The 26774-nt window shown below is 35.6% G+C and overlaps 1 protein-coding gene across 1 annotated transcript in view; it reads right to left on the reverse strand.

Moving 5' to 3' along the window:
* Window positions 1-26774, reverse strand: part of LOC145686348 (arrestin domain-containing protein 3-like) — a 510445-nt gene that overhangs the window by 297755 nt on the left and 185916 nt on the right. The window contains exon 2 of the mRNA XM_081759592.1: window positions 5488-5632. Coding sequence (XP_081615718.1) covers window positions 5488-5599 — 112 coding nt within the window. The 5' untranslated portion in view covers window positions 5600-5632. The remainder of the gene's footprint in view (window positions 1-5487; window positions 5633-26774) is intronic.

The raw sequence follows: 26774 nt of genomic DNA on the forward strand, positions 1-26774 counted from the left end.
ATATAACCCCTAACATAAGATAGGATTCACAAGTAGTGAATGTAGTAAATATAACTTTTTAATTGCGGAAACCACCACAGGAAACATGGTATGAATAAGATACGTGATCACAGAAAACAAGAAAAGAAAAAAAAATGCCATTTTCAACAGTTTATAAAAAAATAACTCTATTTCCCTCAAAAAAAAAAAAAAAAAAACTCGGCATTTTAGCATCTCCACTCCCAAATAACAATTCACAATACCATTTTTCATCATTCAAATAATCTTCCAGATAACTGTTTTGGTAATTCAAAATTGAAGAAAGATCCGTTTGAAGTTGAAGTAAACGAAACAACACTTTCCTTGAGACAACCATCATACTTTTTTATGTAATAACAATGACTTGTGTCCTTCCTATATTTGCACACAATATTTTGAGTAGCCTACCCTATAAAGATCACGTGTTATATACAAGTTGATAAATTTGACAACGTTATCTACCCCGTCCTTTAATGCTGCTAGATTTTTTTCTTGTAAGAGTTTATCGGTGTAGTTCACAATTATTACTTGCACAGTTATCTTTTTACATTTTCTTACTTCTTGTAACAATGCGAGCAACATGATCCACCATGGCCTTTTTGCACACACCAATTCATTTTTTTTTTACTTGATAAGGACACACTAGTTCTATAAAAGTTTCAGCAAGGGTGTGAGGTTTACTAGCAAGAGCCAGGTCATGATTAATTAACTATGAATCTTACATTGCTTTCTAGTTAGTTTTTACAGAAGATACAAATTATATATATAGCGACCCCAAAAACTATGGATTCGACACTAATATAGGTCATTTTCGATAATTTTTATGTATCTCCCCCTTCCTCAAGTTGCGACGCTAAATTTGGATTTAAAATAGCATCGGAAATGTCACTATTCATCTCAACAACCCTGAAAACTACGGATTCGACGCTAACTAGGGATGATTCCATACCGAGACCAAGTACCTGGGGAAAACCTATATATCGTCTGAAAGCTCTTGCCATGAGAAGTACAAAACCGTTTTCAAATCACGGGCAAACCCGCAACTTGACCCTATAAGGAGCCGGTTTGTTAGAGTTTGTGACCCTATGTATGGTGTATATTCGACAGAATAAAAATGAATGTTATGATGCATCACGCGAAAGCACCTGAGCCCATCATGTTCCTTTTCGGCTCATTGCTAGAACGTGACTTGGATAAAGGTTTGACAATATCACTTTGCATCTTGACGCACCGATTTAGTCAGTGTTCCCAACGAAATGGAAATACAATGTGGAAGATGGTTTATTTTACCACTGGATGTATATCCATGAAACGTGGCATAAACCTCATTCGTCATTGGAGAAAATATGCTGTGGACGTATTCCTCACTCAAGTACCCCAGTTTGTCAGTGTTGCCAACCAGTTGCTAAAATGAGAAATTGTAAAACAGGTTCCGTACGATGAGACGTATATACACCAAGCTTTGCAGAAACATCACACGAAACTATACTAAAAAGACGTTGCGTGTTACCATCTCCCAACTATCCTAGGTTATCAGTGTTGGAAACCAAGTGTAAACATCGTTAAGTTGCAAATGGCGTGCGTGCCATTGAATGAATATAGAATAAATGTAACAAAAGCAGCATTGGACAAAAGGAAAATATAGTGTGAATGTTCCCGTCTTCCAAGCACCCCAGTTTGGCAGTATTGCCAACCAATGCGAACATTCAAGATTTTCACATGAAGTGTAAGCATTGGCGGACATAATTAGACTGCGACCCATACTAGTTTGTATTATGTTAGTGTAAACCCACAAGCATCCATATTGTAAGTGTTTCCAACCATTCTAAAATACATTTCTCGAAAGGTTGCCTCACCATTGCATGGGTAGAGACAAAATTTTGGCATAAACATCATTAGACACAACAGCAAACATACTGTAGTTGGTACCATTCCCCAAGCACCCCAGCCTGTCAATATTGCTAACGTTTTCAAAATGAAAGTTTTTCAAATAGCAGTATACTAGCTTGGTGGTATTTTAAAATTGTCTAATAATATGAACATGCGGCTAAACATACATCACCTCAACATCTCAAGAAAAAAAGGCCAACAACCTCTCAAGAAAAAAGGCTAGATGGCCTTCAGAAATAAGCATTTTTACCCAAAGATAGCTAGGTTTTGGACTGCTAACTTATAACCCAGATTGTAGATTTTAAACTCCCCTTTAATGTGTGTAGAACTATAAGTGAGTTATAGTAAAATTTGAAATGCAGAATTTTATTTACTGAAGACTTACAAGTAACATATATGACTTTAAATTACAATTAAATTAATCAACAACTCACCTGATTTGTGAAAGTCAACAACCATAATTATCAGTCAAATTGAAATAAGTCATCATCGACGTCGTCGTAGTTAGCCGAAGCGCTAGAATTTAATGCAATATCTTTGGATTGTGGATTGATGTGTAGGCTGCCATTGTCCCAATTTTCAGTAGTGTTTCTTTCAGCAGGTCATAGTCCTTACAAACACTTCTTATTTCTCAGTAAATCCACACGAATCGTTATGATTACATTGAGTGTTTTCAAGCTCATGTGTTCAAAATTTACAGAAAACAAAATTCACTTTTAATTTCCATTTCCAATTGGTAAGACAACATAATGGGATAGTGAAAATTCTTTGAAGTTATGAACTAAAATTTCTAACTAGATCTCCCGTTTGTTTCCTTTAATAAACTAAAACAACCTACGTGACTTAAATAATCGAAGTTATTAAATTTGTATGAGAAAATTCTCATTCTTGCAATGAGATGCAAAATTAAAATAATTTAAAAGTAGCAAACGGAGCCTTTACGGGAGCGTAAAATTCTTTCCAAATTGGCAATTGTTGTTGAGTAGCTGTAAATCTGTGGACTGGGGAGAGAAAAGAAGAATTAAAAAGGGGATTTGTTCCGTAATAAAACATCCTCTGTCTTAAAAATCAATTAATACGAATGTATATAATGATAGAGAGACTCATTTTTTAACTTTACATTTTATTTTTAACCCTTTCACTGTGGAAGGCGACGGAAAAAAATTCCCTAACCTGCGAATGTCAATTATAGTCGACGTGTTAAAATTTGTCTGTATCTTGGGTTTGTCGATTGTAGTCGCCAAAGGTTTTCTGGGTGATTTCTATTGTTTATCGAAAACAATAGAACACAAACAAAAATGAACGGTACAACTTTGGCGACTACTCTCGACAAAGCCAAGATACGGACAAACAACTTTTAACACGTCGACTATAGTCGACATTCGCATGTTAAGGAAATTTGGTTCTGTCGACAAAAGTCGACTTCCTCTGTGAAAGGGTTAAAGAAAAAGGTATTATGAGAATTTATTTAACGACTAATAAAAAAGGCCAAAAATGGCAAAAGAGTTTCATAAAATAAGCTATATTTAAGGCTATAAGCATTTCGTAGATTTGTATGGCTAAGTGTCTCTCCAAATATGCTAGATTTAGCCAAAAATAGGCCGAATTGGCATCACTGATCACGAGACATGACTGTTGACCACGCAGCAACGAACGGCACAGGTTAGGAGCTGGTATAGAAAGAAAGGGTTGGATGAGTCATGCACACATCTGGTCACAGGAGCTTAATTGTGACATACCGTATAGAAAGCAATTGTGGAGAAACCAAGATTTGTCTTTAGAGCACGCACGCCATTTGCAACATTGCTGTGTTTAAACTTGGTTGGCAACACTGACAACTTAGGATGGTTGGAAGACGATAACACTCAACGGTTTTTTGGTATAGTGTCGTGTGATGTTTCTGCAAAGCTTTGTACATAAACATCTCGTCGTACCGAACCTGTTTTACAACTTCTTATTTTTGCAATTGTTTGGCAACACTGACAAACTGAGGTACTTGAGAGAGGAATACGTCCACAGCATATTTTCTTCAATGACGAATGAGGTTTATGCCACGTTTCATGGATATATATCCAGTGGTAAAGAAACCATCTTCCATATTGTATTTACATTTCGTTGGCAACACTGACTAAATGGGTACGTTAGGGTGCAAAGTGATATTATCAAACCCTTTCCCAAGTCACGTTCTAGCAATGAACCAAAAAGGAACATGATGGGCTTAGCTGCTTTTGTGTGATGCATCATAACATTCATTTTTATTCTGTCGAATATACACCATACATAGGGTCACAAACTCTAACAAACCGGCTCCTTATAGGGTCAAGTTGCGGGTTTGCCCGTGATTTGAAAACGGTTTTGTACTTCTCATGGCAAGAGCTTTCAGACGATATATAGGTTTTCCCCAGGTACTTGGTCCCGGTATGGAATCATCCCTAGCAATATCGGTTATTTTTGATCATTTTTATATATCTCCCCCTTCTTCTTCCCTAAATTGCACCGTCAAAGTGAAAGAATAAAACTCACCCTAGGCCCGAACCTCAACTATGTGGCAACTCTCCCACTATATATATATATATATATATATATATATATATATATATATATATATATATATATATATATATATATACAAGTATATGTGAAAGGATTTGATACGCAGAATACAAGCAAAACATTTAATTCTAGCGATTAGAAATTCTACTCCGAAGGGCTTGGGAAAGGAGATATTATTATTATTATTATTATTATTATTATTATTATTATTATTATTATTATTATTATTGAATGCCTTCTGAGTTACTGTATTGCCCATAAAAACATGGTATTTTGTTCATGAGTTTATTTTAATATGGAGACTATGATTGCTGCATTTACTTTTATTTCAACGATATTGAAACTCCACAAAAAGATCCGAAACAAGAATCAATAGCATGGAAGGAAGTGTTTTAATTTGTTATCCATAAAGGCAGAAGTATTTTTGGCTTTTGAAGTATTTTCGTATAGAGAATATGAATATCTTATTCACTAGTGTAATTTTGCTTCTAAAAAGATTATAGAAATGAGGAATTTAATTAATGTTCGACGGTTCTTTTTGAACCACAGTACGTTGGGCAAAGGTTGAAATATAAGACCTTTAGCTTCAAAGGACACGGATTAGTTATTCACTTGCAGAAATTGTAGATAAAATCTCAAAGAAAAAAGGCGAAAATATTGTCCGTATTGACACGCAAGGGCAATTAGTTCTGAATCATCTCAAGGTTGTAACCTATTTTAATGTTACGTAAAATAGTTTTAATGGAAATAATAAGTCTATTGAAGTGATATTGTAGCACGCTTTAAAAATATAGCCCTGCAAGAACGACTTGACGACTGGCCAAGTTAGAGTGACAGCTAAATATGACGTAACAAAATCATCGTATTGTCAAATGCGGAAGCCAATAGCTAGAAACGATTAATTTCCAACCAACTGTTGTAAATACATAGATGTGAATACAGTATTTATAACTTTATAACCTTGTAATTTCATTGTCTCAGATATCAAGTCAGTGCTCTCGTATATATTCATACAAAGGAACTTACCTCTTAATTTGAAGTTTTCCACAGTGTCCAATATCACATGACCAACCAGAGTCTCCCCTGCATAATACATCTCCTTTTCGAGTCGAATATCAAACTCTCGGATGTAATCCATGTTGGTTTACTACCTCATGATCATGTTCTCATTCTTGAAAAGAGTAAAAAACAATAAATTAATATCTTTCTATGAAAAATAGGATACATATTATTTCAGTTAAACAAAAGACAAATTCACATAAACCATTACAGATAAGCACCATCTTGGTTCCCAATTAACACTAATTTTGCGTATTTTAGTGACTACGGGTACTGTTTTATCATCCGGTACCAATGATATTTCCGTAACAATATGTAAATCTGTTACTGCTGGCCAAATATTCGTGTCTGGATTCAAGAAGAAACGTCCAAACGTCAAAAAGGAAAGTGAAAAAAGTAAAATTTTCGACAAGGTGTTAGGACATGTCATTGTAAAACTCATGCTAAGAATATGAGAAGAATAAACGCCTACAAAGTATTTCGTCATGTATCAAATTCCATCATAGTTAAGTTTTACGTTGTACGTTACTTCCAAACGATTAGTTACGAGAAATATAGTACAAGTACCTACAATTGTCCTTAGGAGAAACCAGTTGAGAATGTTCCAAGAGCATTGCCAGAGCGAACTTAAAAAGAAATAATCTTTTTGAAATTTATATGAAATTGTATATTATATTTATTTGATTAAGTTCATTTGATAATACACTTACATATCGCACACCCGGTGGAAGAGTGTTATAACTCAAAAACTGGAAATTTTGAGTTATCATTGCTCAAAAGAGAATAGAGAGAGAGAGAAGCGACCTCTACCTGGTAGTATTTTCCCATAAAGTAACTAAACAAATTTAAAAATTATACGCACTGTTCCAGGGTGCGATGTTGATAGAATATCAAACTTTAAGTCATGTTCCCACAAATGTGTCATTTTGACATGTAACAGTCTTCCACCGGGTGTGCGATATTTGGAAGCTGCGTATTAGAGAATCTATTGAATTAGCTATATTGAGCTGTCGCTTTTTATCACTATATATATACACGCTGCAAATGCAAATATAACCAGTGGACACCGGTTACTATTTGCTAGCAAAATGTTCACCATCCTCTTAGGTATTGATCAACACCAATATCATCTCTCTATGACTTACCGTTCCAGAGATATATGCCCCAAAAGTTCCGATTTCGGGAGATATAAGGAGCCATATCTTGAGAACCGTAAGTCATAGAGAGATGGTATTGATATTGATCAATACCTAAGAGAATGGTGATCATTTTGGTACCAAAGAGTAACCGGTGGTTACTGGGTAACTGGCCACAGCACATTCTCCGGTCTGTGGAAGGCCTGTAAAGAGGTATGAGATGGGATGCAATATCCATTGTCCAAATGCAACGCAGTATCCTGCAATGGAAACCCCAATAGTCAGTAGAGATAGTCTGCAGATCGAACACAACCGGCGGTGGAAACATTATTTCCTAAATAAGTAGCACGTTCAAATTCGTTCCAATAAGAAAAATTCTTCTTCTTCTTCCTCCTCCTCCTCTTCTTCTTCTTATTTATTATTATTATTATTATTATTATTATTATTATTATTATTATTATTATTATTATTATTTAAATTTGATTTTAGTTTAGTATCCTTTTCAGTAACGAGACTATATGTGAGATAGACTTAAGCTTAACGTGGAATCTAAACACACGAGCTCCAACAGAAATCAAACGTGGATCTCCCACGCCAGAAGTCGTACGCTATCCACATAGCTACGAAGGAGTTCAATAATAATAATAATAATAATAATAATAATAATAATAATAATAATAATAATAATAATAATAATAATAATAATAATAATAATAATAGTTATATTGAATCTTCCACTTAAACATTGTAATAGGGTTGTGTGCGTTAACCGATTAGTTTATTTCCTTTTTTTACAACGAATTTTATAAGCCTTGCACGAGAAACTCCTAACAAATATCAAGTTGTCTAAAAAGTATTAAGCCTTTCGAGGTGGAAATTGAGAATATATTTATTCTACTTTGTAAACAACGTCACGAAATCACATATAAATAATTTTGTTCAATTGCCTACAATTTTTTTCGTAACACCATAATCTAGTCACTATACAGCTTCTATGCTTTCTTGGACAAAAAACGTGACACGTGGCATTCACAGGCCTTCTTTGAAACGAACTTAAGACAACTCAGGGAGTTTTCCAAAGACAGAACAAATGATAATCTGACAGTAGTACCAGATCCAGCTATACAATCAGGCGCACACCCAGAAATTTTTATTTGGAGGGGTCCAAGTTTTCGAAGGTCCAATACTACAAGCAGACCGGTAGCCAGCCCCAAGGTGTAGGGGGGGCTCGGCTGAAATTAGGGGGGCCCAACCAACCATATTATAGCTCATCACCATATTGTAGTTCTTTTGCAAGTTACTGTGAAAATTTTAGGGGAGCCAGCAATCCTAGACCCCCCTGGATACGGGTCTGACTACAACCACTATATCTACTGTTGAACGAGTATTATTCTTCACCCCCAAAAGATTATAAGTAACAGTAAGATACTTCCACCTATATTTTCAGAAGAAAAATGATATACAAGTGTTAGATTGTTTTTTATAAGCGCAAGAGTACAGATAAAGTATAAGATCAAATTTTCATGCTACATCAATCATTTCCCTGCCAAGGGGATATATTTTTATTGAGAAAGTGTAAAAATGTATGTTGAGTTAGAAAATGTTTGGAGAGGTTCGGACGTTATCGGTCGCCCCGCGGTACAATGAATGTGTAAAACCTCCCACCCAGGTTCTCTCAATTTTTGACGTTCATTTCAAGATTTATGCGATTTGATATATAATACCCTTTCTTTTAACCAATTCTGGCCATTTCTTTTGAATTGGTAGATGCACTCCGGCTAATTGTCGACAGTATATGTCCAAGTCTATTGTCATGCTGACAGCAGCAGCTCGTGATGCACTATGCCATTCAAATCCCCCCAAATGCACAACATAATCTTCCTAAACGTCGGTGTGAACTTTGCTATAGACTCTGGAGTATCTCTTCGCTTTGAACACAATGAGTTTCAAATTTTGTTGTCCTAGGCTATCCCCTTTCATCACTTGTGATCAATCGCTTCAGAAATAGCTGGAAATCATTAAATTTTAGTACAGATTGGCAGACGAAAATTCAATCGAATTAATGTTTTTGAGTCAGATCATGTTGTACGCAAACGTCGAGCTTCTTTCTCCAATGAATGTTTAAGTCATTCAGAATGTCATTATTGCTTACATGACGGGCTTGCTCCACTTCTTCCAGAATATCATCCACTTTTAATAACGGATTTTACGTATATACACACACATTTCTTTATGAGCTTGCTTATCATTTGCACTTTTATAGAAAAATAATCGTAAATTATAGCAGAGTTTTGCGGAAAGTTCATTCATCTTCGCAGAGCAATAAACAAACTTTTACCTTACGTTTGAGTATAAGAATTCTACCACTTTTTCCACATCTACTAACAACTTTGTAAACCTATTAACTGTATATATAGGTATCGCTCAGACACAAAATGCATATATATGGTCATCTGAGGCAATACCGACACCGTAAGGACATTAACGCTACTACAAGATTTAATGAATTATTAAAGAAACGAATTATAGCCCATGATTAAGTATATTATTTCAGCTAGTTGACAGATACAATACATGTTACACAAAAGCAATGTGTGGCTGCGGAGGCAAAATTGAAATGAACGATGAAGAAGTGTCGGTCTTCCCCAACTCTATGAGGAAGACCGACAGGTTGTTGGAGTAATACCAACTTCAACATTAAAACCTTACATACTAGGATAGTGTCACTAATAATTCCACAACGCACATTACTCTTCGTAAAGTAGTTCGTGGACTTTAAACAAACACGGGAATCTAGAAGTTTAGGAATGTGGAATACCTTTATTTACAGCTCCGGAAAATATTAAAAAATGTCACTGAGTTACAAAATGAGGGAAAGAATAATCACAAAATTCGTTCAGTTACAAGAAATATATAAAACAAGAATATCTTTTAAAAAAATAACGTACTAAATGTGAGCTAGTGCAGAGAGCAGAAAATTCTGTACTTCGTGATAAAGTATTTGTTAATTTATGTTAATCATATGTTACCAAAAGTGTGGTTATAGGTTAAAATATTAGCGTTAGCTTCATATACAGGAAAGAGCAAACATTGTGCTCATTTCACATTGTTGACACACAAAGAAGAGATTGTCTGGATGAAGAACACAATCCTCGTTAAATCAATGAAAATATTTTGCACATTGAACTCAATCAGCGGAATTGTGAACTCAATCAGCGGAATTGTTTTTGCCGTAAACTAACCTTGGCAGATAGCACAATAATTTTCTGTTTGAGTTTTCTCATTTTTGTTACTGTGTTTTGCAACATTTTTATGTCTGTACATTCTTTTATGTGTCACTACCTTTTGATTTTTCTTACAATTTTTCTGTGCAGATGTTAAAAGTTTGGCACTATTGTCTTTCGCTTTACAGTACCACATCTCATTTTCTTGGATGAACCCATACCCGTCTAATATAATGAACTTTTCTTCTAGTGCGTGTTCATCTTCTTCAGTAAATGTTGTATGTTCACCGAAATGTCTCTTGCAGTTAACTTTCAATAACCTGTCACGTAATGTATCCGAGGGACTTGAAAAGCTCTTGAAGCAGTAACAATTAGCATTGCATTCTTTACGGCCTCTATGGCTACTGATTTTGTTCAAATTCCAGGAGCATCTTATGCAATAGAAAAAGGGTGCAGATATTTTATTTTCTATATGTTAATACTAATGTAGTATTTTTGCTATATAGTTATTAAAAATCACAACGAAAGGGGGGGGGAGCATCTCTCAAAAGTGCCCCAAATGTGAGTGTCGAAAGTACCCCGAACGTAAATGTTGCCCTATATTTTTGCAAGTTAGAAACTGCACACTGATGAACCAACTACCCGTCATTGCACAACTTTCAGCTGTATGGTGTCCACCATAAGTGCTGAACAATCAACTTTTACTTCTAAACAAGAGCTTAACAAAACATACTCAAATTTTACAATGACCCTTCACTTTTGACATATCTCTCACACCTTACCTCATAAACTTAGACCTTTCTAGACAAATTATTCTACTCATTTTTAAACTTTTACATATATACATTCCATACATCCCACAGTTTCACTTAGTACTGATTATGCCAACTCCTTCACTTCCAGGTAGAATTGACAGTGCTTTAAGCTTAGAACTGTCGGTTTTCTCCAACTGTCGGTCATCTTCTGACTATATTAGCAAATAAATAAAAAAAAAATAAGCAGAAAGAGAGATAAAAGGAGAGTGTGAAGAAAGTAATGGTAAGTTTACATCATTCATTAAGTGATAGCATTGAATCAAATGCATTGTTATTTCTATAAATACAAAGAAATGTTTCTGAGATCGGTAATGTGTCACGGTGGAACACGATGTTTGGATTCACCGTAGAACTGTGCTAAATGCTCAACTACTTACTAACATCAACTACAAGTGCTGAAAACAGAAGATCAGAAAAGGAACGTGGAAGATTATAACCTTGATATGCAGGAGGTGTGATTCATCGGAAACGCTGGCAAGGAGAAGAGTAAGCATAGCATGCATCCAGGAAACTAAATGGAAGGGTTGAAAACAAAGGAATTAGGAAATAGATACAAGCTAACATACGCGGGGAACAGTGACAGAAAGAATGGCGTTGGAATTGTCTTGAATAAAATTAGAAGGAGAAAAGGTTGGACGTGAAGAGCATAAGCGAGTGAAATATCGTAATCAAGCTCGCGCTAGGAGAAAGAGAACCCTTGAATATAGTCAGTGCCTATGCCCCACAAGTTGGGGTGATGAAGAGACAAAGTAATAATTTTGGATAAAGAAAGATATTAATCTCTAGAATTGTTCGTTACATGAAAAGCTTATCTTAGCAGTTGATCTAAATAGGTATGTAGGATGATCAAGATCAGGATATAAAAGAATATACGGAGGAAATGAATTAGAATACAGAAATGAGGAAGACGAGAATATACTACAGTGGCAGAAGAATGTGATTTTGCTATCCTGAATATCTTCTATAAGAAGAAATAAGAACACCTTATAGTACAGTCAATTTAGCTCTGAAAAGCAGCGATGAGGGACAAAATTGCAACAGAATCGTTATTAACGATTTTTAAACACTTGAAGTGTGCTGAAAACGAATACATAAAATATACCATTGAATTCCATCTGATAAGGTCGGAAATTCATCATTTAACATGATACCTAACAAAATACTATATACGGTGTAATAGATGATGAGAAAAGTAGAATTTGGGGACCCTGGCTACCCATGTAGTCACTATACGCTGACAAAATTATGCTAATGTGTAGCAAACACACTTATGACAATAATATATTTTTTTTTAGAAAAACAACCATTGTTGCAATACAAAGCGAGGTAAAAATTCAGAACGAAATTCCTATAAAAAGGCCTTGTATATGATTTTCGAAGAGCTGTGACAGATCTTCGTGTTGGTGGCCATGGTGACCCTCCTAATTATCATAGGACCATGATTGATACATCGTTGGAAAACTTATGGAACGCAGATTCCAACGAGATAATATTTGTGTAATTGTCGCCGTATTTGTAGAAGAAGAAGAGGTAATTCTCCTGAAAATACATGCAATTTGCGTAAAAACTGAGACTGAAATAATTGGTAAATTTTGTCTTCCCCTCCTCCCCCATATAACCCTAACAGCACAAGATGTGCTAGGCACGTGCCATTTAGGTGTCCCAGCTACTTTTTAGGTACCCGACACTTGATACATATGGTATTCATGTGCTAAGTATGTACTTCAGCTACCTAAAGTTTTAGGTGCTTGTTACACAAAATTGATATTTGCGACTATGAACCACAAATGTAGCATTTATATACCGGGCTCAGTTTTCCACTGTGATAGTCAATTGTTTTTATGTCGTCACTTGGGACATATATATCTTTCATGTTCGAGGTACTTCCTTTGGGTGCATACTTTTTCAGATACATATGACACATAATTGATATATGCAGCAACGCACGAATGACAATCAGCTGTTTGCATTCGCTCATGAGCAGTAACATGCAACGGTTTCTCGCGCTTTCTGCTTTACTTTCTGTCCTTCTAGTACACAATCGCTTAGAAAACAGAAGCAACAAATGCATCAAATTTTTTACATGAATTTAGAAGAAAGAAATGACATAACTGATTAATAAAAATTAAGATGAATCTTTCATACATATGCGAACAGTTAATTATTTACGTAGTTAGGGACAAAGAATTGTATATTTTAGATGGCAACTGTCGCCGTTCATTTGAAAGTGAATATGGAAGAACCATGAAATAAAGTAAAGAGACGCGCCTCATTTTGTTATAAAATTAGGTGCCGAGCGGATTTTATCAGACCCCAAACGGTTATCGGCGAATATACAGGGTTACAAGAGCAATTTGATTAGTCAAATTAAAACGACCCCAATGATTTGTCCCTCTACAAGCGACGTTTTCTTCATCGCCTCCGTGGCCAAGTTGGAAGAGCACGCGACTAGTAATCAAAGGGTTGGTGGTTCGCGCCCACCCCAGGGTACATTACTTTTTAAAAGTGTTTTTTGGTCTCACCTTATTGTAAACAAATTACGCATAAAGACGATTTAACATATTTTGAGGGAGTAATTTTTGCTTACGGTATGGGAACAACATACCTAGAACATATTAGGTAAGTTCCCGAGGTACATGTCAGGCATGTGCCTAGGGGCGGACATAGGCTGTGACTATCACTTGCCATCCATGTGATTTCTCTCTCATAGGTACATAAGGCACATACTGGGCACATTCCCATGTACGTGAGGGAACATTATAAGCATATGCCTGCTATGTAAGTGTGCTGTTAGGGAAGCAGCAAGTACACATACAGGATATTACCATGTAATGGACTACATCATTGCTTCACAAACCAATGTTTATGAGTGTATCCCCAAGGGAAGAAGGCCTCCCAAAAACTGGTGCAAAAAACAAGGAAAGTTTTCCCTACCCCCTCAACCGTGGTGCCACCATATAAATAACATCGAAAAGTTTCATCGTTCAGGTATACATTGATACCAAAATTATCTTCTTAGCTTAATAAGGGGCTGAGCTATTGAGGTTTAAATCATGAACGCAGCGGTTGCGTCAATGGGCGTTAAAAGGTTATGACCTAGCCACTGCTGCAATTGATGCGAACAGGCATCTTCAGTGCACGGCAGTACTTCAGGTTTCACGTGAAAAGCATTGGTAGCCACTTTTCTAGTGAACATCCGCATAAGAATATGCTGCAATGTTTCACCTGGCTGTCCACCATACAACACAGCTACTGCTCCTTTATGTCTTTTTTCTCACCCGTCTGCGCTATGACTACCGATGCATGATTCCGAAATTCTTCACATTTACCTAATAATTTAAAAGCTTCTGGTTTTCCTGTTGTATATAGTCTTGATGTTGAGTCACATACCAGAATTACGGGCAAAAATAGTATGTTGTCGCAAAGAGTATCACTTAAGACTTTTGCTAGTTTTAATATCATACACTAATACATCTTTCATATTCTTCTTTGGTTCAGGGCATAGGTTCACATTGTGAGGAATGTCTGGTATATAATGAATTAGTAAGACAAGAAGATCTGCGTCGTCATCAACAACAACTGTTGTGTCTTTTTGAGCAGCATTGAGCGTCTCACGAATAATCTGCAAACCAGTATTAGCTGATTCATAAATAACAGACCACTTAACAAGAAGTGACCTAGAAGTGTAACAAACTGGCTTGGCTTTGTATTGGAATCAAAGGTAAAGGTTGGAAACACTGATTGTGTTTGAATCTGACGATGATGGTGGGCTCGAACTTTTGTAGAACACTCTTCATTATATCCATAAAATACAACAGTTGTATTGCCATATCGTCGCTTCACATATGAGACGTACGTATTTCTTCAAAAAGTTTCATTACGACTCCATGGAATTCTATATATTAAACTTCCACCGTCAATTACATACTGAACATTTCTACTTGGTATTTGTCAATGCGCATTTATTTGTTGTAAATTATACAGCAAGAATAATGTTGGCCTTATCTTCATCAATGTCTGTAAGATTCATATTATGACATTCTTTTAACACTACTGCTGCTGTTCTTCAAAAGTATATCTTACTTTTTTACCGATACTACATTGCATGTATTTGGTGCTGTATGAGTAACCTGGCTTTAAGATGGTAAGTGCTCATCCATTTTCTTGATCAAGTTTACTATTATTAACTGCTCCTCATCGCTTTCTTTTAGATACTTGGCAGTGGCAGTGAACGCATCATGGTGAATTTTGTCTTCAGGTTGTCCGCATTTGTTAGTGGCATCTTCTTGAAATTATGCAGGAGTTCCTTTCCCAGTCCGAAAATTCTCACTTCTCTTTTCATGGTACCACGGATCTGCAGCATGAAGATCTGAAATAGATTGTATACTCCTCAGCACAGATTCAAGCCAGTCTTCGTTTCTTTTACTACATATCTGCTGTATCCTCTCATCAAAAGAAGTCGTTCTCATAGGAAACGCTTTGCAAATTTCTCTATGGGTCTAATATCGACTTATTTCAATATCACAGAGTACACAATCATGCTGGGAGTTAAATGTTGGTTCACGAGGTCGTAAACTACGTGATCTCATTTCTGGTTCAGATGTTCTGAACTCAAAAGATGATTTCAGATTTACAAGTTTTGCCCGACATCGTTTATGAACACGATGGGCTACATAAACTTGTAACGGAGAAACCATCCTCTCCTTAGGTCTATACATGTTTTCTTGATTTCTAGTACACCTTTATCCGCTAGTGTCTTCTACTTGTCTAACAGAAAAAAATTATTAGAAATATCTGCTATGGCGCAGGATACGAGACTAAACCACACGCGGGGCAAGAAATGCTATTCAGGTTCACAGAAGGGTTGCCAACTAGCCGGATTTTCACTGGCCTGGCCGGAAATATTGCTGTTATTTTGATTAAAGCCGGTGACCGGTACAAACTTCTTACCAGCCCCTTTATGACCGGATTTTTCAAATTTGTACTTAGTTCGAAGCAATTTTAACTAGTTCGAAATATAGATTTAAAAAGTAACTTTCATTCTGTAAATCCAAAACTGTCACTTTTCACCATCTATCAATGATAATTTTAAAGAGATGATAGGGACTGTATCAGGGAAAGTTTGAGATTTACTTGTAAGGAATTTTATACATTTATTGAGAGTGAAAAAGGGCTTCTTAAAGACATTTCTTGTAGTTGAAGTATACGTTTAAAGAATAAATTTCATTTACCAAATCCAAAATTGTCACGTAAAGATCCATCTGTTTCGATAATTTTAAAGAAGTGGCAGTTACTGGTAAATACAATAAAATGATCAATGCTGATTTCAGTTTCTCATTTATAACACAGTGTACCTATTAACCTTATTACTTAGTTGAACGTATTAAGAATATGGAGAATACAGGTGCTAATGCACTTTTGTTCAAGATAGTACGTTTCCCTTTCCTGGATGGGTGGCGAACAGAGATACTTCATACTTAGACCTATATCATAGGACATTTTGAGAGGTACTGCTTATTTTTTTTATTTTACAGAGTTTGCAACCCTAGCTCACAGTAGCAGTTTAAAATAATACACAGCGAAGCTCCATAACTTCAAATAACATCATTGAGAAATCAAAAATACAAGAAGTACACAATATATAACATACATTACGTATATTTTCGACAAGAATTTAAGTGTACGATTACCCTATAAACGAAGTATAGTTTTTGACGAAAAGGCGTTCCTTTAATGACACGTTCAGCTATTCTAATGACACATGTCAGTAGAGTTTCCCATGAAAGACCCTTTCCCTTTTTTCGTGATCCAAATTTTAGCTCTATTTCTGGCCAAATACGTACTGTTTCTACTTAAACAGGATGTCTGCTACATACTGCCGTACAGCAGTACGCTCCAAATATGGTAAATTATCCACTAAGAGTGTACAATTTTCCTCCACACATGATTCAGCAGACTGACTTAGCAATCGTGGTAATTTTGTGAAACTTTGGTAGTTCCAGCGATAGACCGTGTTTGCTTGTGTCGTATTCTGTAGGAATATGGATGCAAATTGATGTTAAGCGGTTCAGTTTTGCAGTGTCACCCACTTGCCGGAGTACTTTGACCTAAAAGTTCTTATGGCAGATTCTTTTAAATGAAATCTGTCGTCCTCATATCAGTTTCGTTTTATGCGTAGTGGATTACACAGAATTTTCGGGATTTTTCACAACAGTAATCCCTTTTCTTGTTGCAATTGTCGTCTGACTGACTGGCTTCATTTTGTTTCTCATTCTTCTCCAGAATAACTCAGAACACGTGGATTTCAGGGCGAATGTGCAAATATTTTCAACTTACTGACAGACACGAACACATAGAATATGACGAATTTTTAATAATATGGTAATTACAAAACTGCATATTTTGTCTAACGCAGTAACTTCGAGAGTTGTTTGATAACTTCACATACAAGCAAACATGTTTGGAAGCGTATTCATTGTAGAATACCAAAACAACAGTATTTTCAAAAGAACATAACGGAACCGCACAACAGTAAAATTATTGCTTTGAAATATTTCCTATTATACCATGGGCCAAAAACCATAAAACATTAACGGGGGATTTCTCGGTACTGGGAATCTGTCATAATATAACGAATGAGAAAATGAACTAGAATACCGTAAATACGCGCGTAATTTTCGCCCTCCCATAATTTTCACATCCCAATTTTGAAGGGCATTTTCTGTAAATTTTATTTTCCTCGCGTAATTTGCGCATGCGAGGATTTGACAGTGATTTGTAAGGAACCACACGACTTCTTAATCAATTTTTTAATGTTATTTTTCTACAAATTTAGAATTAGTTGTTTGTTGTCAATTCTTGCTACAAAGAAAATGTGTACCGGTATTTTCGTGTTATTTTGACTGGGAAAAAAATTAGATGATGTTCACTGATGTGGGTAATTTTTTTCCCCGCATAATTTACTAACCCTTGTTTCAAAACAACTTTTTTCCTCTAAAAAAGTGCGAAAATTACGCGAGTAAATACGGTAATTTGTATTACTTGTTTTCTATAGAAAAGTAAAACGGAACATTGGCACACACTCATATTCGTACTTCCATGAAAATCAATTATGAACCCATGTGAAGACTATAACATACATATTTCGTCTGCTGCTAGTTGATGGATCAAGAGGAAAGTTTCAGAGTTTAAGTTGAACATAAAATAAGAGACGTAAATGCATTTTATTACTCAGGTAGTTTGCAGTGTTGCCACGTAATATGTGTTCATTGTCACAAAGTCATACTCGTACTTTCATGAAAATCTATTATTATGAACTCTGTGAAAACTATAAATACATATTTCCTCTGCAGCTATTTGATGGATCAAAACGAAATTTTCAGTTTAAGTTGAACATAACACAGAACACTTAAATACATTTTATTATTTACCTAGTTTGCAGTGTTGCCACGCAATAACTAATGGAATCGCGAGAAAGGACTTTTGTTTAGGGAAATCTTCTTAAATATCTCTCAATTATTTTTCCTTTGCACGCAGAAATGTCTCGTTCGATATGTAAACAGAAAGCCTATAACAAATCGATCGAGTTATAACTTGTTCCAGTGTTGCACTGACGGTCGGAATATCGACACAAAGTCATACTCGTACTTCCATGAACATCTATTATTATTAACTCTGTGAAAACTATAAAAAAAAAATATTTCCTCTGCTACTATTTGATGGATCAAGATGAAATTTTCAGTTTAAGTTGAACATGAAGTAGTACACATAAATGCGTTTTATTATTATCCTAGTAATCAGTGTTGCCAGTAATAACTAAAAGAATCGCAAGAAGGGACATTTTAAAGGAAAAGTTTCTGAAATATTCCTCAATTAGTTTTTTTTGTACACAGAAATATCCCGTTCATTACGTAAACTGAAAGCATACAACCTTACAAATCGATAGAGGTATAATGTGATCCAGTGTTGCAGTAACGGTCTGATCTACAATCATTTAAAAAGATCCCATCGATGTCTGTAAATATACACGGGTACTAAAGGGTTAAGGGCCCGAAGACCCAGGTGTTGCACTTATATGTTGACGAACAACTAATTTTTGATTCTAAGGACCCTAAGGAACACTTCTAATATAGTGACAAAAGTTCCCTAGGGGGAGTTATAACCCCCTTGGCCGTTGGTCTATCACTTGATTTGGTCTACCTCTTTATTTGATAGGGTTTTGACAAAAACGAAAACATATTTCCCTCTGATTTTATTCATATACTACGGTCGCTAGAATAATACGAACTGATTGTTAGCATATTCTACAAATATACCTCAGCACTATTTTTACACAGCCTCGAAAGTATATAAAGTATTAATAAAAAATGGAAATAGTCGTATGCATAAAAATTAGTAATATTAAACCTTGTAAGAATTAACACTTTCAGCACGTACCTTGAAAGCTTGAGGGCATAAACATTTTTTTACAAATTACAATTAATCAATTACCGGTATCTACTTCTGCATTGCAGTCACGCGCATGAAATATCATACAATAGTGCTTTTGTTGTGCGTGCGATGACAGAAGGTACAACCGAATTGAAAAGAAAGGAGGCAGGTTAAAAAAAGAAGTAATCTTATAGTTTATCTTAACTTGACTAATATTAATACTGCCATTTGTTTCAATATTGTAAATCAATAATAGGATATTATCTATATGACTAGTTTATTCTTGGCATGTAAATATGATACTAATAGAAAAGGAATATCAAACATATGCCTATTTTATATCCATACATGATACCTAGAATATGTTTTTAACAGCATCTTTTTTATCCGAATAGAAGTCTCACAAATATAGAGAGAAACAAGTATTTTATGTGTGTATGTATTTATTTTCCCCACTGAAATCAGTTTGATAACTCATTTGAAATTCATCAACATTTCCTGATATGTTAATATTATGAAATTATAGATTTTATAATAAAACAGTTTAATAACATTTATTGTTGATAGTTTCTGCATTAGCTATATTTGTAATACTTTTCGTTAGACCTCACTGTCATAGGATTGCAACTAGTTTAAAGACTCTGAACTTATTCTGAACTGTTGAGACTACATTTTTCTCTTATTGTTTCATATCTACACTTTTAAAGTAAAACAAATACGCACATCTATGTATTCATTAAACACGCTCAAAACGGCTAATAAACAGAGTTCCCATTTTAAACAATTAACAATTTTCAAAAGATTATTCACATTAAATTTTGTATCCGTAACATCTAAGTTCATGTATACAACGTTCATGCTCCATGGAAACAATACGGGCATAATAAAAAACATGGAAATTACTGGCCATCATGCTAAACTTTCTCCCTTCTATTTCTTAATGTAAATTATGTTACGCTGCTGTTATTGCTGAAATATTTACGTATGAAATATGAACAAAGCCGTCTCGGTTATTTTTGAGATACCTTAGAAAACTTATGCCTAAGGCTTGCGAAAAAAGACTTCTATAGGAAGAATAAACCTGTGGTATGTTTCAAAGATATGGGTTATAACTACCATGTTACAGGTTCGTTAATGAAACATTGATTGATTGATTGAAAAGAGTCGAATTTCAGTTTAGCTTCCCTTTCAGCAGCTTGGCTAAATGATGCTTGAACTTACAGCTTAATGTGGGATCTGAAACATATGAGCTCCCGCCGGGAATCCCACACAGGTCTCCCACGACAAAGGATTAAATATTGGGTTGTGAAGTATTAACCATTTACCATTTTCGAGAAAAGTGTATTTTTGATATTCAGCCTTGGGTAAAACACTCTTATGTTGGGGACTAGGAAGAAAAATCGAACAAATCTCCCTGCGAGATTAATTAAATAAGTCGTGAAGAAGCCTAACTAATTAAGTGAATGAGTAATTACGAGTTCATACCCTAAAAAGAAGTTACCGTATATTGGTGTGTTCTTGCCTGATTTCTTGACATCTGAAGAAGTTTTCCTTCATGTTGCCTCCGTAATCTATAGTGATAGTAATCGTAAAATTTACATACAGTACTTTAGACATGAAAATCAAAGCGCTGTTTAATAACTTCAAAATGTTTTGTATCCGTCTTATGTTTAATAATGTAGAAAATCAAGTTGTCACTTTTAGGACATTCTCGCACAGCAACCTAAATATCCACTAATATGACTCTTTTATCAGTTTGGGCTTCGTTTGATCAAAGAATTTACAAACGTAATAATACCTCAATTATCCAACAAAGTAGACGTGTTGCTTTCTCGTATCCTCTCCTTCCGAAAGTGGTGTGTTTTTCTTTGGGTTTGATTTTTCGTTTTTCTCGCTCTTTACAAAACATACTTTCAGTTGCCTTTAATTTACGTTACATTAAGTTTTGTTTTCTTTATTTTCCTCTCTCTTACAGACACACACATTTAAAAGAGACAACATATTGATCGACAAGACGAGGTCAACCTATAATGTCAGATGTTATGTTGCTTTTCGCTCACCTTCTATCAGGCAAAGTGGTCCTGTGAAAGCTTCTTAAAAGCAAGAACTCTTTGTCCACGGCAATGATTGAAACATTATATGTCATACTGGATTTAACTTTTTAATATAAAACTAGAAACATGAAAACGTACCGATCTTCACAATTACATATGGCAGTTTATGCTGAAAATGAAACTAAATATACTACTACTTTTTGCTTTACTTTTTAAACGATTTTATTTCTCGGAAAAAGGATAAGATTTGGTGGGGGTCTATGATATGAATCACGGAGCCTAACAGAAGCACTTAGCCACCGTAAAGTATCTTGCACAAAGCGACTGGCTCGAGGAGGTATAACATTTCAAAGTACGTACCTTCCCCCCAAAACTAGAAGACTTGACAGTTAAACAGAGTCATAAAAAAGTTTCATTAAAGGTGACAAACTATTTCTATGTAATCTACTACATTTAAGACAGAATTTATCATGAAAAGTAGTCAATTTAAAAGTGCCAATGAATGTATGATTGGAACAGAACAAATGCAAAAGTAGGAAGTTGAGTAAAATGGCTAATTGGCTAGTCTATAACTTATTATATTCAATTTCATAATTTCATTCTTCATGAAGTGACTACTGTAATCAACCTACTAATTGAAATTACACCCCATTAAATAAATTATATACATGCAACTAAATACAGTTTATGAAAATATTTAATACAAAATTTAGTCATAAGTCTTGCAATATTTTCACAACACAAGAAGTCGGCGCGTGTATATGCTGTGATCTACCGTAAATACAAGGTCAAAATGGCTCAAGAGGTCGCGTAAAAAGCGGACTATTTAACACGGAGACCGCCACTCAGCCGGAACTTTCAGTCCGCATTTAGCGGCAGTGATGATGATTGTTAAACAACGCCTGATTTGTGAGTTGTTTAACTTTGGGCAAAACGCTGGGACAGCAACCCAGAAAACTTGTTATGCAAAAGGGGAAGGTGCAATGAACCAGAGCACAGCAAATCGTTGATTGCAGAAATTTCGTGGAGTTTCTAAAAGTGTCGAAGATCAGCCAAGTTCCGTGCGCCCAAGGGTAACGTAATCTGAGGCTATGTAACAAGCCATTGAGGAAAATCCTTTCAGCTACACACGACGATTGTCAAGCCAACTCGGCACGTCCCACTCCAGTATATTGCGTCACCTTCAAGAACTCGGTAAAATCACTAGGAGCTGGCACACTGTGCCACATGAGTTATCCCCAGCTCAGGTCCAGAGGTGAGCACATGTGTGTGTACATCTGTGCAAAATCTGTGTGTGTGGCCTTCCTGAAATAAATTTTAACATGCGAGGAAAGTGTTTCTTTTTTCTGAAAATTGAATTTGCAAAACATTGGTTGAGCAAGGGCCAACTTCCTGCACTGATCGTCAACTCAAACAGCTTTTTTGAACATAGAGTCATGCTATGTGTTGTAGTGGAACTATGAAGGGGTAGTTCACTTTGAGTTCGTTCCTAACGATCGTATCGTCAATGCCGATCATTATTGCGAATAGTTGGAGCAGATGTATGCTGCACTACGCTAAAAATATCCTGCATTGGCGAGCCAAAAGAACGACCTGCTTCAGTTGGATAAAGCGAAACAACATTCGGCTTGAAAACCGCAACAAAAAAATCAGGAGCTTGACGACATCGAACTGATCCCATACCCTTAATTTAGCCCTGATCTTATTCATTCGTATTACAACCTGTTGCACGGCACACTTTCTGAAATAACGATGCTTCACCAACCAACAGGAGGTAGAAACAGGAGTGACTGACTTCCTTCATTCTAAGAACAAGACGATCAATAAGACTATTCACTTAAGATAATTTAAATGCGTCTATATTAATTAATCTAATTAGGATTATGTTTCAGTATCTTTCGGAGCCATAACTCATTCTATCACAGTGTTAGTTTTAAAGGAGTGGTGCAAATATATTCGTTGCCACAAAATTTCTATATTATAATACAAGAAACATAACTACTCAATTATCTTAACTGTAAACTAGTAAATATAAAATAGTTTTCATTTTAAAAGTAAAATATGGTAAAATATTCGAAAATTTCAATTTTCCCGTTTTTTCCCAAGCTCGGGAAAAAACGGTAAAAAACTGTTTTTTATTTAAAATTTCCGGTTTTCTCCAGACCTTCACAACACTAGTTCTGTGTGCAAGACACTTCGATGAGTGCACTGCCAGAGGTGAGCCAGTGAGTGAGCGTAATGGAATCGATTCAGAATCGATTCCAGAATATCGCATACATGAATGTACGCGTAGCACCAGCAAGGCAAGCAAGTGAGTCAGGATAATAAAACCAAATACAGAATCGATTCAAGAGAAACCGAGTACTGAGAATCGAGTACATTAAGGAATCTAATAGAATCGATTCTCGTACTCGATTTTCCGCATCTCTGGGATCAGTAACTTTCGAGCTTGGTAAAGTAAGGGTCACTTATTATGCGTTTAAACTAAAAACGATGTCGAGATTTTAGGAAGTTCAAAACGCAGCGTTCATTTGAGCACCGACACGCCATTAAAGTTTGCTTCAAGGTTGGAAAATTTGCTTCAGAGACATTTACTATGATAAGGAGGCCTACCAGGACCAAGTCCTGTTCAGAGCTGATGGTTTCCGGAATCATGGAGATTGAAAGAACGAACGAGAAAGCGTGGAGGACGACGAACACACTGAAAGCCCTTCAACTAGTCGTGTGGACAAACATTTCGTCAAAGTGAAGGAGCTCTTGGACCAAACCAGTCGTTAGAGTGTGAGAATAATAGCCGAAGAACTGAATTTACCTAAAACAATGGTGCATAAAATTACCGTAGAACGGGGCTACTTTGACAGGTTTTGTACTATTTTAGATGTGTACAGGAGGCACTGGCTGCAACCAGTCAATGATACTATTCTCATCATAACAATGGGTATCTAGGTTATTACACTCACTACTGAACTTAAGTTTCTGGAAGTAAGTTTTGGCGGGAAAAATTAAAGAATTATCTGTCAAAGTAACCGCAGGGTGGGACACTTTGTATTTGCTGCATAAGGTGAAAGTTATCCGATGTGTGGGGTTACTGTAACATGGAATTAATGTAAATCCATTGTAAAATACTGTTTTGGTCATGCATAATGTATGCTGTATGCTTTTTAACTAGGAAATCTTGATTGTTTTACATCATTATACACCGTTATACAAGTTTCTCTTAAAGTTTTACTTTTAACACATCATTGCATGTAACAACGGAATGAAAACCTTAATCATCAACATTACAATCGTAACTAGCATACTGTGGATTTTTGAATCCAATATTGCAAAACCAACACACCCATTTTTCGCACCTGACACACTGAATCCACTCTTTTCCGCCAGTATAGTTTCGAAAGTCACTCATACAGATGGCACAGGTATTTTCGTCATAACCTTTTATTTTCTTCGCCTTCTTTCCCTGGCGGGGTATCTTTTAAGCTGTCATGGTTGTCTGGTGTCCAGTTCTATCAGGGGTTCCTCGATGACCACCTCTTGAATCACCAAGGTCTCTCCAATGTTTCCCTCTTCCACCCTCATATCTGACCCAGTTTCCAGTTCTTCTTCCCATGGGAGTGACTGTTTTTCAGAAGGAATCAAGATTTTTTCCCTTGCTTCCCTCCGCTCGTCCTCGCTCTGGTGCTTGGTCCCGCTCTGGAATTGTGAAGAAACTGGTGGAGACTTGCATCTATGTCTTTCTCGACCTGTGTGCTGTCAGGCTCTTTGGGTAACTTTAAGACGGGAGCTTCAACTTTTAGGGGAACCAGATCTGTTGCGAGAAATCATGCCTTCAGGTTCTCGCCTACGGTGGGAGCCAGGGAATCCAGGAGTCGGGACAGTAGACCAGGGAATTGTTCCTTGGGAATCGATCCGCTTTGTCAGGTCTCCTTCCGCCATGAACTCACTACGGCTCTCCACTTCTTCAGTTTTCTATACACACTCACGTCCAGAGGCTGGAGCAGATGCGTCAAGACGCAATGACGCTTGTAATAGTACTGTGTCAACACACTATGTAGCTCCTGTCTTTCGAAATATCTAGTATTGCGCAACGGAAAACTTCTATTTGACAGAGATCGTAAGAACACGCATCTATAGATTATTTCATTCCTGATTCGTTGATATCGAGTGTGACACGTCGGATTGGGACTTAAAGACGACATCCTGAAGCCATCATCCATAGGGCAGTATGACACGTTATTGACAAATTATTAACAAAGATTTTAATAGACAATAACCAAAATTTAGAATAGAAATGATATTATATTATCACCAAACTAATATTAATACAAGTTACAGATGCAAAAGAAAACAAATGAAAATAATCAAAGATTTCTGATGTAATTCTTGGCTATGGACGACTCCGATAGGTGTCTTCTATGATGAATCTCAATTTGTATAAAATTTCCATAATTTTTATTTAATTTATGAATACTAGTAAGAAAAAAATAAAAAGGTAGATTATGTGAGGTTAGATTTCATAACATGATACATAACAACATCAACAGCAGTAGTTGAAATAGGATGGTAGATATTATTAGTAACAGAAGCGCGATGGTGAGTGATTATAAGTTTATCATTGTTGATCCAAGTGGGCTGTTAAAGTCGATAGCGAACAAAACTACGATGGTAGAACAATAATATACACATCGTTAGTAAATCAGTTCCTATTCTCTCTAAGTTAATAGGCATGACTATCTTCACGAAACACAAAATACAGTAAATATCTACTATTCATATACGATGCGATATGCCTTTACGGTCATATCCAAGTAATTCATTCGTATTTCATATTTACTATGCAATATTAAACTTTACTTTTAATATTCATTTTAATATATTTTAAAATTCGAAGAATATGTAGTTGTGTTCTATTTAGACAGCCTTAAAGAAAATCTGGAGAACAGTTACGAAAATCCTCGATATATATATATATATATATTCGCTTCGATACCCATGAATCACCGCAGCACATCCAATATTTCTTGACCTGATATACATTGCAAAAGATCCAAATGTAAGACGTATCCAGTGATAATCAGAAAACTTACCATCGTTTCAAAATACATACTGCAATACTTATCGAAATACGGAAATTTTATCAGCTATTATTGCATATTTAGTACTGATAATTTTGACATCATCCATATGAAGATTATATCATGTTTGAAGGCTTCGGTGGTGTTGAGGGAATGGGACCCTCAAGCCTAAATCATTTTGTTTGGCATATCTTTCTATTACAAAAATACTAAATTCTTATTCAGGCAATGTTATCTGGTTCACTCCACACTGAAGATAGGATTTCCTCAATAATTTGTTTTGTTGCGATTCTTTATCTACACAAATTTTATAAATTTCGTTGAAGTTTGATAATTCCAAAATACAATACGTATTTAATTCAATAACAGAATATATATGAGCAAGGTATATAAAATAACCTTTTCTTTATGAGTTCTTTTCTTTAAAAAAAAATATTTTCCGAGAACAAGTTTCTTAAAGAGTGTTCATAGTCTATTTATAATAATATTTTCACATGAACTTATGTACAGATACATAATC

The sequence above is a fragment of the Thermobia domestica genome, chromosome 5, assembly GCF_964235325.1.
Source record: "Thermobia domestica chromosome 5, izTheDome1.hap1.1, whole genome shotgun sequence".
Taxonomy (NCBI): Eukaryota; Metazoa; Arthropoda; class Insecta; order Zygentoma; family Lepismatidae; genus Thermobia; species Thermobia domestica.